This window comes from Taurulus bubalis, assembly GCF_910589615.1.
Source record: "Taurulus bubalis genome assembly, chromosome: 2".
Classification (NCBI taxonomy): domain Eukaryota; kingdom Metazoa; phylum Chordata; class Actinopteri; order Perciformes; family Cottidae; genus Taurulus; species Taurulus bubalis.
The window spans coordinates 26,934,072-26,947,298 of record NC_136590.1 but is presented as its reverse complement, the minus strand read 5'-3'; the positions used below and the strand labels follow the sequence as shown (position 1 = coordinate 26,947,298).

The 13,227-nt window shown below is 40.1% G+C and overlaps 1 protein-coding gene across 1 annotated transcript in view; it reads left to right on the top strand.

Annotated features, from left to right (window-relative positions):
* The window catches only part of capn5b (calpain 5b), a gene marked incomplete at its 3' end in the record, with an annotated part of 36,939 nt that extends 24,126 nt beyond the window's left edge, over nt 1-12,813 (top strand). Inside the window, exons 4-14 of the mRNA XM_079237618.1 lie at nt 799-1,007; nt 1,350-1,542; nt 4,168-4,361; nt 6,649-6,726; nt 7,341-7,536; nt 7,626-7,748; nt 7,862-8,058; nt 9,121-9,242; nt 9,325-9,375; nt 10,989-11,125; nt 12,631-12,813. Of these exons, the coding sequence (XP_079093744.1) occupies nt 799-1,007; nt 1,350-1,542; nt 4,168-4,361; nt 6,649-6,726; nt 7,341-7,536; nt 7,626-7,748; nt 7,862-8,058; nt 9,121-9,242; nt 9,325-9,375; nt 10,989-11,125; nt 12,631-12,813 (1,683 nt within the window). The remainder of the gene's footprint in view (nt 1-798; nt 1,008-1,349; nt 1,543-4,167; nt 4,362-6,648; nt 6,727-7,340; nt 7,537-7,625; nt 7,749-7,861; nt 8,059-9,120; nt 9,243-9,324; nt 9,376-10,988; nt 11,126-12,630) is intronic.
* Between the last annotated feature and the right edge of the window lie 414 nt (nt 12,814-13,227).

Below are 13,227 nucleotides of genomic sequence, written 5' to 3'. Positions count from 1 at the left end.
GTGGCGAAGCACCAAAAAACCTTTGGAAAATTCAACTAGGACTATGGATACAGGCTTAGGTGCACGGACAAGGACGAAACACTTTGGCAAACGACAAAGGGGAACGCAGACTATAAGCACATGAGGGTAATGGGGAACAGGTGGTAACAATCAGACGGTGACACATGAGGAAGAGCAAGTGACCTGAAACGAGAGGAGAGTTAGGCTTCAAAATAAAACAGGAAGTTACGAGACCAAACCCCAAGACACGACAACCTCACCGCGGTGTGACATGTACTATTTGTCTCCGTTTGTCTGCACAGTATGCTTTTTTTTCTTTAAATGTATTTATTTGTTATCTTTCTGCAATGCTTCCATTTCTGTTACCTGTGTATGTTTTAAGATTTTATGTGAATTAGTTGTTTGTTGTTTACCTCTTGTCAAAATGGAGGCTGGGTTATAGAGGTTCCAGTGGACCACAGCAACCACAGGCAGCTGAAACACACACACAAACACACACACACACACACACACACACACACACACACACACACACACACACACACACACACACACACACTCTGCAGTTATTACCTCTCACCCATGTCCTATTACAGCTGGATTTATGACTGAGAGAGCTGAGGTGATAAATCTGTCCCCTAATCCTAAATGCATCAGCAGACATGAGGGTATGCTGTCTCAGTCTGGCAGCCCACTCCACCTTGACATTATTTATGCTCCACGGCCCACCGGTTTGTTTGGCTTACCTGCCCACTGCTCTTCTTCCCCCATCCCCTTCCTCCCCTCGTCACCCTCCAGGTCATTCCTGACTGGAAGGAGCAGGAGTGGGATACAGAGAAGCCCGAATCGTATGCCGGGATTTTCCACTTCCGCTTCTGGCGCTTTGGTGAGTGGGTGGATGTGGTGATTGACGACCGTCTACCGACGGTGGACAACCAGCTGGTCTACTGCCACTCCAACGACAGCAACGAGTTCTGGAGTGCCATGGTGGAGAAAGCCTATGCCAAGTTAGTACCAGTACCCCCAAGTATACAGATACAGTTTTAGAGACTAAACGCCTAAAAAGTAATTAATGGATTTAATGGTTTTAAACTTAAAAGCATAGACTTTAAAAAACAACATTCATAATCTTTCTAATCAAACGGTCTAATGATTAAACACAGTCAATATACAAAAGCAAAATAGATTAGATAACTTCAATGTTATGTAAATAAATATTAGGGCCACAACTAAAGATTATTTCCGCGATCAATTGATCATTAATCATCATCATTCTGTATTTGAAAATAGTCAAACTTGATTCATCGTCTCTAATAAACATTACCAACCTCTCCTCCTCTTCCTGTCAGGGTTTATGGATGCTACGAGGCTTTGGACGGAGGAAACACGGCCGACGCGCTGGTGGATTTCACGGGCGGTGTTTCAGAACCTGTGGACCTGCTGGAGGGTCAGATGGCAACAGATGAGCTGGCCCGAAACCAGCTGTTTGAAAGAGTTCTCAAAGTCCACAATAGAGACGGTCTCATCAGTTGCTCCATCAGGGTGAGCTAAGAGCTGCATGGCAGTGACCTCCCTATTTAGATCATACATGAGTCATTTTTTTCACAGTGGTGCTTTGAGCTGAATGCTAATATTTGCTAGTAAACTCACAAACACAAAGTACTGTTAAACTGATGGGAATGTCATTAGCGTTGCAGCTATTTGATCGTAAACCAAAGTATCGAATATGTTTAGACTTTGACCCGATGATGACGCTAGATGAATATTCATCCTGAGGAAAACCTTTAAATCTGTCTCAAACGTTCCAGAAAAACACAAGGAAGCTTTTTTTAGCAGCATTTCAACACCTGTTCAGGTGTTCAAATGGTCTCTGACAGTCTAATCCCCCACCAAAACTGACCCCTTGTACTCCAGAGCTCTGAAATAATTAAAGCATTTTCTGCTGTGATTTTAAAATCCAGGGATGAAACACTGTCTCTGTGTTGACTTTGTCTCGCAGCAAAGATAGCAGCCTTCTTTAGTGCCAAATCTCTGCATAAATTCTTTCTGCAACTTTTCAAAAGCTCTTCAAAGCTGGGTAGTAATTTGTTTGGGATTACGTGAGGTGCACACAAATGAATAGTGCTCTGAATTGTTCATTTTGAGAATATTGTGCGGGCATTTTCTAGATACTAAAGCCAAGAATCTATCAGAATTACCCATGGTGATTGTTTTTTATCAATCAAGAGAACGAGGAGCTGTCAGCATGAAGGATTGTATTTCTCTTTTATGTATAGTGAACTGTTTTTATAGTACAATATTTAAGTCTCAGTGATCTTAATAAATAATGCTTAAGGGATTTGAGTTCTTGAATTGCCTGTTGAGTGCCTGCATGTCTGCTTGTTAAGAAAACAAGTGCATGCCGTCTTATGAATTTACCTGTTTGGCCCTTGGTCATGTCTCATGCCAATCTCACTCCCTGACGTGCTGCTCCCTTATTGTGATTCAGAATCGCACGCAGTTCAACTTTTAAATCATACGGCTCTTTTATATGCATGAGTTTCAATACTGGAGAGTCTATTGTTCAACTGCAAGAATAATGAGAGCTCAGAGAATATAAGCAGTACTATACAACAATGTATTTTCCACCTATACCTTTGTTGTTATTACTTAAGCTTGTTTTTCCTCAATCATAAATTCTTTGTGTGTTATGGGTGTCTACGCCTATCCTCTGGGAGACCATGTATTGAGGCGACTGGGGTGCTAATTTGTGGATTGAGGAATCTGAGTTATGTTCTGAAGTTATTCTCATTTCATTTTCGTCTTTCTTGTGCGGAACAAAACAGGCGGAAAATAAAGGTGCAGTGAGCGGTTTCGAGTTTTAATACCCCTTTTGTTGAATTTAGAGAATGCTGTCCCCTAGCTGTCCTAGCGGCCCTGGCTTCGTAAGTAGGAAACGCACAAAGTGGTTCAATCCAAACATATGGACATGCTTCAGTCCGTTAGATTGGTCTGATTCACCACAGTACAGTCGTTCAGGTGTAAAATGAGCGCACACGGATGTTCGGCCACCATGACTCCCGTAACCGAGCAGTGAACTCAAACCGGAGATCAGTATTCAGTTTTCCTTCTCACAGCTTCTATTTGGACAAACCAATGATTTAGAATGCTATAAAGTAGAAAACACTATTTATCCTGTCTGTCTTTACAACTCTTTGTCATATTAATTAGGTGCTCAGTTTTTGCAAGGATAATAGATCAAGTGTCCAGTCTAATAGCTTGGCCTGCAGTTAATTAATCAGTCGATCATGATTTTGATTAATTGATTGTTTCAACGATTTATTAAAAACAATATATATATATATATATATACATATATATATATATATATATATTTAGATATATATATATATATATATGTATATATATGTATATATATATATATATATACATATATATACATATATGTATATATATATATATATATATATATATATATATATATATATATATATATATATATATATATATATATATATATACATATATATATATATATTCTAAAACCCAAATTGTCCCTTGTCCCATCACACCCACGCTTGCAGTAGTTGTGCACAAATATAGTTCTCAATAAGGGATTACCACATTTCAGGTGGTTTTAAATCCAAATAAAGTGGTTTTGATAAATTGGCTAAACTGTTGGTTTATTACAACATGTCGAATCATCTGACTGCTTTAGTTCTTTGCGCTGTGTTCCCAGATCTCAGCAGCTGCTTTAGTGTTTACAATATTATCATAATTGATAGAAAGAATGGCTAAAACTACACAAATACGACCCACATTACAATAAAACTGTAATATCTGATAAATGTTTCATGTAACATCTTCACAATATTAGCTGTTTTGCAGTTAATATGCTGCAGATGTCCTCGGTCTGAGTCCTTCTGGGGACCTTTGTTGCATCAACAAAAATCTCTGTTTTTGGTTCCCAGACAACCACAAAAGTTGAGCTTATTCTGCAGTTTCCACTGAAAACTACGACAGCGTTACTGTGTGCCTTTTACCAGACACCTACCTGTTTGTAATTTCCCAGGAAACTGTGCCAGTTTACCTCTTTTACATATTTATTGAGATCCACAAAATTGTCGGTTTCCAACCACTAAACCTCCCCATTTTCATGTTTTCCAGGCGACCACGATAGAGGACATGGAGGCACGGCTGGACTGTGGCCTGGTCAAAGGTCATGCCTACGCCGTGACGGACGTGCGGAAAGTGAGGCTAGGTCACGGACTGCTGGCCTTTTTCAAATCCGAAAAGCTGCAAATGATCCGCATGAGGAACCCCTGGGGAGAAAAGGAGTGGAGCGGCCCCTGGAGTGACAGGTAAATCCCCACACTGCCACCTACAGGCACGGCTGAACTACTGCAGTTCATCACATCTTATCTTGTCTCATTTGGACTTCTTCATCTACCTTTCTCAATGTTGCGCAGTGATCTAGGTAAGTCAGACATTTCCAGAGCAACACAAACACTGACAAAATAATTTTTTTTTTGCTCTTATTCCAAAAAAGATAATATTCCTGCAAAAAAAAATGAATATTCCAATAATATGCACGTTAACATGCAGCTGTGCATACTCCCATTAATGGGAAATGCCCACATGACATACGTCCCAGAGGTACGTCCTTTAAATAAGTTACATTTTCCTCCACTTCCAGTCATGTTGCTCCCATATTGTATCATGTACTCTTGTTGTCCTCATCCTGCAAAGTATTGCGTAATTGCGTTCTTTGAACTTGTCATTTTACAAACTGAAGCATTGTGTGCAACGCACAGAGCTGATCGTAAAAAAGCAATAGTCTGCATGGCACAAATGATAAAAATCCCAATTGAGACGCGTATGTGTTGTATACATATGTGTCCAAAGAAAGCTCCTAAAACCAAAAATATCAACACATCCCACATATCTTTAACGGAAAATGCAACATTCGGAATGGTATCCAAACAGAATATGTTTTTTGTTTCATAGTGGGATTTAAGTGTGCATGTGAACATAGACAGTCTATTTGTCCTTTCATACTTGACCTTGTTATGACCTTTACCACAAATTTTACTACATTTTGAAAATGTCGAAGTACTCTTGTCTCCTTTGTCTCTCTAAGTTGACACATTGGTCTCTGATGAATGGGCCAACAACTAATAACTGAACAAAGACCAAACTCGTATAAAATGCCCACAAAGTAATCAAGAAAGCTGCATGATGGGAAACTGTCATGTAGATGATTAAAAATGGAGAAGCAATCAAGGTAATGGGTCACAGAGCAAAGATGAATGACTGAATAACATCAAGTGCAGTGCAGCTCAGATATAATTTTCCTGTGACCCTCCCAGAACAGACATTTTGCTGACTAAACGTTTAATTCTAACGTGTAGGTGAATCCAAAGAACGTGTTTCCACAAGTGTCCATTCAGTCAGGTGGACAAGCTGTCATATCTCCCTCGAGAAAAGAGTGTTTTATTCCAGTTTTACTGGCTGCATTTTGCCTACACTTCTTCGGGCAACAGGTAATGCTGAGATATAGAGAAGTTGCTCCTTCGACATCTCTCTGTCTCTGTATAGACTCTGTGAAACAAACAGGGAGGTGGTAAAGCCGGATCATAATGGAGCCTGAATTATTGATAAGGCCGAAAAGAGAGAAAGATGTTATTAAAGAGACGTGAGTCATCGCTCTTCTTTTTCAATCACTTGTTCGCTCTCGCTGAATAATTTATTCATGGTTTGCTTAAAAAAAAAAAAAATGTTACTGTAGATGGAGTCTGACAGACTGTTGAGACGTGGACGCTTGTCAGTGATACATAAACACAGACCTAATGCATCCAGTAAAAAGCCTGTGTTTCCCCTGAGCAGTGAATACAGAATAGACCTTAATGTTTAGGTATGATTCACACTCACGAATGCACACATTCAACTGACTCTTTAACGTTATCGTGCCCTTGAGGGGGAGAATCATTACATAATTTATATATCTGTACTTCATACATTAACAGGACATTTTCACAATCATTAAGCTTATTAAAAGATAAACAGGCGACTGTCCCACTATTTAAATATATTAAGCGTTAATTAATAGGTTTTAAGGCTCTGTAAAGTGCTTAGAAGATGCTATTAACATTATTATGTGTTAATAAGACGATATAAATGTTAACAATTAACATTTATCGTTAGATTACAAGATATTTATAAGAAGTTATAAGAAAGTCATTAAAGAAGCCTTATAATCTTATAATTGTTTATGATAGCATTTAAAACCTAATATGTTAGCTATCAGATCTAAAGTGACAACAGCGCCTTATCAAGGTCATAATAATGGCTTAGTTAAACTTTCTAAAGGTGTTTGTAATGCCATTATAAACATTATAAGAAACTCGTTTCTTATAAGAGTTTATCAATGTTTCATAATCTAGCAATACATGTGTTCATGATGCTATTATTAACACATACTAATGTTAAAAGCATCTTTATAGAGAATTATAAAGGCCTTATTATCTATTTACTAAGGCTTATAACAAGGACCTTAATATAACAAGTTACTGTTTGTTTACTCATGAGATTGTGAGATTGATGCTGTTCTTCTGCCTCGTGTGTGTTTGATCTCTTGTTTCACTGCAGTTCGGAGGAGTGGAACAAGGTGAGCAAGAGTGAGAGAGAGAAGCTCGGCGTCACCGTGCAGGATGACGGCGAGTTCTGGTGAGAACCTTAAATCTACTATCAATTTATTAAGTTGATCCCTTATCTTAGAACAATGTATTAAGGTGGTGCAGGCATGGTTTAAACTTATTTAAACTAATGCCCTCCAAATTTGTGTGTACGCATAAATCATCCATCCACCATCCACCAAAATTAATTAAGCTCTCCAACCCGCATGAACTCCCCCTCCTCCCCCCTCTGCTAGTCCCTGTGGGCTGTTGCTTTTTAAATGATATATTGTCTTGATGTAGAGCGTGAGAGGCTGCTTTCAGTAATTGTTACCTTTTCTATGGGCGCAGCATTGTCACTGCAGCAAATATTATGGGGCATTGAAGCAGCACAATTGTAGTAATAAACTACACTCCTCACCTGAACTGATGTATCAATAAAAGTTACGCTGCTGCAGCTCATATCGGTCAACATTTAATCTCATTCCTTGTCAGTGCCAAAAATCCCAGTTTCCCTTTAACACGTAACCCTTTTCTTTGTTCCTGATTTCATTTCATTTCTTCTATTGTTGTACCTAAAGGTCTTCTTCTTTCAAGCTTTTTCCTCTAGTTGGTATCCACTCTCTCCGGTCTCTTCTCTCCTCTCCTTTTCCTGCCCTCCTACAGGATGACGTTCGATGACTTCTGCCAGTACTTCACTGACCTTATCCTGTGCCGCCTCATCAACACCTCCTACCTGAGCATCCACAAAACCTGGGAGGAGGAGGTGATGAGGGGCTCCTGGGTCCACCGCCAGGACCCCCTTCGCAACCGGTCGGGAGGCTGCATCAATCACAAGGCCACTTTCCTGCAGAACCCTCAGGTTAGTGGAGGTAGTGTTTGTCTTCATATTATAGAGAGAAGTGTGACCAGTGTTGGAGAGTAATGTGGTGTCGCCCTCTCTTTTCCCAGTATGTGTTTGATGTAAAGAAAGTGGAGGACGAGGTGCTGATCTGCTTACAGCAGAAGGAGAAGAGAGCCACACCCAAAGAGGGCAAAGGGGAAAACCTTGCCATAGGCTTTGATATTCACCGGGTAGAAACACACACGCACAAATACCAAGAAGCCTCCACAAACCTGAAGAGTTGATAGACTAATGAATAGCTCACGTGGACACATTTTTGCTATACTGTCTTCTCATCCTGCAGGTGGAGCTAAATCGTAAGTACCGTATGCACTCAGCCCAGCAGAAAGTAGCGGGCTCCATCTACATCAACTCGCGCTGCGTCTTCCTCAGGAAGGAGCTGAAGGAGGGCCGTTACGTCATCATTCCCACAATCTTTGACCCCAGGCAGCAGGGCGACTTCCTGCTCCGCGTCTTCACTGATGTGCCTTCAGACTGCAAGTAAATCTGATATATTCTCACTGAACACATAGTGTAACTTTTTTGAATTTCCTGAATCTACATTGAACCTAAACTACGTCTGGATAGATCCACAAGCTGTGGGTCCACCTGCAGTTTGCACACTCTATATGTAACTGAAGTTACGCAACTCTTCAACTCAATGTCGTTTTGAGTGGTGTGAGCTGCACAATATTGGAAATAACCAACATTGTGATATATCGGAAGCGATCGGAAGTACATTTTGTACATTTTAAAGTCTGGTGCACTCGGAGAGCAAAATTAAGAGGCTAGGTAAATAATGTATGCTCTAGTCTAGTAATCAATTTAATATTTAACTAGTGTATAGATATAAATGGTGTTGACGCAGCAAGAAAAGGTACAACCACAAAGCATAAAAATGAGACGGGGTCCCCACCTGTTTAGAAGTGTAAAAATATGCACAGTTCATTATGAAACTGGAGGGTGTATGTGGTCTGCAGATAATGAATGGGAAACACTGGATTAATAATTGCAAATGACAATGGTGGGCGTTCCCTTCCTTATCAAGCAGCAAAAACGTTGTAGCATGACATTTTTTTTGTGGTTTTTTGGCGATGTGATTATTGCGCACGTCGCAATATCGATGCTGAAATTGTATGTCGCACATCCCTATCTTACAGCTAATTTAGCACTTTAAGTCTGACAGACAGGCCTGTAGGCTGCATCCGAACAATACAAATGCTAACATGTTCGTAGAAAGGATTTACTTTTTTCAATACAATATAAAGACGTTACCTGTGAGCAAGTGGGATCACATACTGTACAGTTCACACTCTTTTACACAGCAAAATGCCTCATGGACTGCAGTGAAGGGATGGTAACACAAAGTTGTGAACCCATCCCATAAATAAGGAACCATTGCACAACCCCCACTGTTTGCTAGCTGCTTGCACAAATGCTACTGCGGCTGCTCTTTGACTTCATTTTTGTTTTGCTGCATACTAATTTGGTTGGTAATGTAAAACCGATGCCTGAGTCCAGCTGTCTTTATCAGTTTTATAACGAACCCTCTTTCCTTCCCAGAGAGCTGTCTATGGACGACCCTCCTCAGACATGTTGGACGGGGATGTGTGGCTACCCTCAGCTGGTCACTCAGGTCCATGTAATGAATGCTGAAGGCCTGCAGGGACCGGACACCAATGGAGGTAGGACCACGACTCACATTGCATTGTATTCGCATGTTGACGATCATATTCCTGTATTGTAAACTCCTGTAAACACCCACAGAGCTTCACTGCCTCAATCCCAATAAGGACAGACTTCTGAGCAAAGCACAAGGTACTACAGCACCATCTGCTGAAACTGTAGCAGCTATTATTAGCCTGTAGTATAGCGTCCTTACACCACCTTGAAGCTCTTATAGTGTGTGGACTAACCTGTAACTTTTGCAACACACTCACCTTTTAAAGCCATTAGCATTAGCATTTTTTTTTTTTTATTCAATACTTAAAAATGAGACAATCCTGGTATAATGTAATTCTGTATCTCTGGGTCGGATCTCCCTGGTGACTGTCTCCGTGTCCACCGGATGGCACCGAAGTCCAAAATTCTTATACTTTCCACATAGTGGCTTTAGATTAATCCGCTAACAGAGCAGAAGTGGTGGAAGAAGTACCCAAATCCTTTACTTAAGTAAAAGTGCAATACAATCATAAAAAAATACTCATTACTAGTAAAAGTCCATCATTCAAAATCTGCCTTGTGTAAAAGTATTGTCATCCAAATTAACTTCAAGTATCAAAAGTATTCCTTCTGCAGCTTTGTTCCCAACCTTAGGGGTCACAAGATATATCTGAGAGGCCGTAACATGATTAATGGGAGTAGATACATAAATTATGTTTGTATTATCATTTTTGGGGGGGTAGAATTATAGGATAATGTTTTCCTCTTTGGACCTTGAAAAGGAACTGCCAACAACCTAAATGTTACTCAGGGTGTCAACAAATGTTCTTTACCGCTAATCTTTTCCCACTGACCATCGGTAACAGTACATTGAATGTTATAAGCTTATTATATGTTTTTATTTCAAATCTTAATTTGCTCACTAATTTCAGATAAATGTAGTGGAGTTAAAATATATAATGTGTATTTCTGAAATGTAGTGCAGCTGAAGTATTAAGTAACAAAATGTGTACCCTCAAATTGTACTCAAGTACAGTAATTGAGTAAAGGTACTTCCACCACTGGTGAATGAAACATAGTACTTACTTTATTAAAAACATTGTAAACAAGAAGATAACTTTTACAATATATGATCTGAAACAGTGTTATTAAAGTGTGATTGACTGTGTGGGAATGTTTTGGTTCATTCATATACAATGTTTGATCAAATTACTACAAAGTTCTTACAAAACTTAATTGTTAACCGAATGCGAACAGTATACCTACTCTATATATAATATGATCAACAACACAAACTTCAAAACAGTTTTAATGTTTGACATAATGTTTTGACATGTTGACACTAAAAGATGAACTTTGGTTGGCGGATTTTTAAAGAGCTCAAAAAAAGAGTTGTTAAAACCATTTGCATAAATTGATTGCGAACTATAATCGACTGGGAAAATATTACCTGTTTCTGGGCTTTCAACTGTGAAGATTTGCTGCTTTTCTCAGTTTAATATAATAGTTAATTGAATATAATAATGATAATAATATATTTTTTTTTTCAGTCCAAGCAACATGTCGATATATTTCTCCTTTTTATACATCAAACCATTAAGCAACCATGCGAGAAAATAATCTGTAAATTAGTTTAAAATAAAGAACCAAATTTACTTCATTAATATGTTTCGTTCCCTTTTTTTTCCTCCAATGAAGGACAGTGTTGAGTTTTTGATCTTGATTTCATGGTGTGCAAGAACTATTTTAACTTTTCTTCCCATCTTCAGCTGTAGATCCGTACGTGATCATCACCTGTGAAGGAGAGCGGGTTCGTTCACCAGTTCATAAGGACACACGGTGCCCAAACTTTGACATCAAAGGCCTGTTCTACCGCAAGAAACCCAAGGAGGGCATTCACATCGAGGTGAGCTGTCACTCTGCCGACATCCCCCTTGTGGGACTGTACACTGAAGCACATGTTCATAAATGTAGCAGCTCAGGTCCTGTGAATGGTGGCAGGCTTCAGACGCAATGATGACAATTTCCACAAACATGTTTTATTGTGCTGCAGTTTCCAAAACCAACCGATCTTGCAAAAGGTTAAACCACTGTTACAGACGGGGCACACACCTTCGCCCCTCTCTGTGTGTGTGTGTATGTGTGTGTGTGTGTGTGTGTGCGTGTGTGTGTGTGTGTGTGTGTGTGTGTGTGTGTGTGTGCGCGCGCGCGCGCGAGAGAGTATAGAGTATAGACATTACTCACGGCATCTCCTGCAAAGCTCAGCTGCAAACTCGTGAGTAATTGCAGGCTCCTGTCAGCTTTTTCGCTTTTTCGCCGGGTTGCAACAAAGATCGCGCCGAAACAAGCAACGCCAGCTAGGGTGATGGACGGCACAGCTGCAACCCATGTCTTTATTTAAAGACATTACTTTTTTATGAATAGTCGAGTATTAGGGTCCAGTTCTAGGGTGAACCAATACTTTAACCTTTGTATACCTCGAGGATTTCCACCAGAGTTTGTCTGTGTGTTTGAGCTGCAAAGGAATTCAGCTGAACATCCATTACCAATCAATTACAGGCTCATTATCAGCCGTTATGTGAAAGCCAATGTGCTTGTTAGAGAATTATTGATGGTGATACAGTGTTGCATTTACTCAATCAGACCTGTGAAATTGTATCATTTGTATCTTGGTAAACGGGGTCAGAAATGTGCATCTGCTGCTCTGTAGACGAGCTGGGCCGGTAAAAGGGATGCACTGATCCATCCGTCTGAGGCGGAGGGGCCATAGGAATGCTTGTTTGTTTTTGTTAAGTACAGAAATAATTGGATTGCGATAACTTTCGATGTATCGGTATACCAGGCAACACTAGTACAGCTACCTTTTTTTTTTGTTCCAGATTAAATTACGCCGCTCCATGTATTCCGTTACTCCCTAAGAGAAAACTGCATTTATTGAAAATTGATGGCTTCTGGCTGATAATTGATGTACTTAAAAAGGTAGATATTTGAACCATCTGACAAATCGTTAAAACCTCACGATGTAATCTTAAACACGAAAAGTTCATACTCAACTCTTTTTTGTTTCCCTTTATTTTCTAAATGTTTCTCTGTTTATTGATCTGTATGTTTCTATTTCTAGATTTTTTTAAAAATATTTTCTAAATTGGAATCAAATTGTGTTATATAAGTTAATTATCTTTGAAGAGTGCTATCAAAGTAAAGTTTATTTTACTGTATATAGGCACTGTTCTTCGTCTCTGTGCTTCTTCTACCTTCTATCAAGTTTGAATGTATGTCCCTTGTGTATATTCTCCTGTAATTTTCTCTTTCGTGACTGCTTATTGCCTTTTGTCTTTTCTGTCCTCTCTTTTCCTGCTGCCCCTCCTTTCGCTTTCGGATCTCTTCCTTCCTTCCCGGAGTGGCCAACAGATCTACAACAAGAACATGATCGTGGACACTTTCCTGGGTCAGGTGATCCTGTTCAGCGATCCCAACGAGCGCCAGGAGACGCACACGCTTCACCTCCGTGACAAGGGCAGCCGTCAGGACAACGACCTTCCGGGCACGCTCACTGTGCGCCTCATCACCGCGACCACGCTCACCAACATATGATGCGATCGTTTATATAAGTATGACGATCAACACTCGAGGTGGCATTTAGTCGTGGCCCGCCGCTCATATCCGTCGTTGATCCTCCAACCATGGCGGGAGCTCACTGTGTCTTTGTTTTCTACCGCTTGCGTGCTCTTTGTCTCTTATTGTTTCCCTACTTTTAGGAAATCGGTTCATCGGTCTGATCCGAATCTACAAACTTCTTATTTTCTTCCTGCATATTGTTAAATCCAAACACACACACACACACACACACTCATACATGCACACACAGTACACATGCAGACATGTCTGCACTCTCCATGCATGTGCCAATGTTTCCAAGGGCTATGCATCGCCTTAAGGTTGAGTCTGCCTCTCCTCCTTGAGGTGGGATCATGTTAAATACTCTTCTCCATCAGCTGTCCTCAGAGT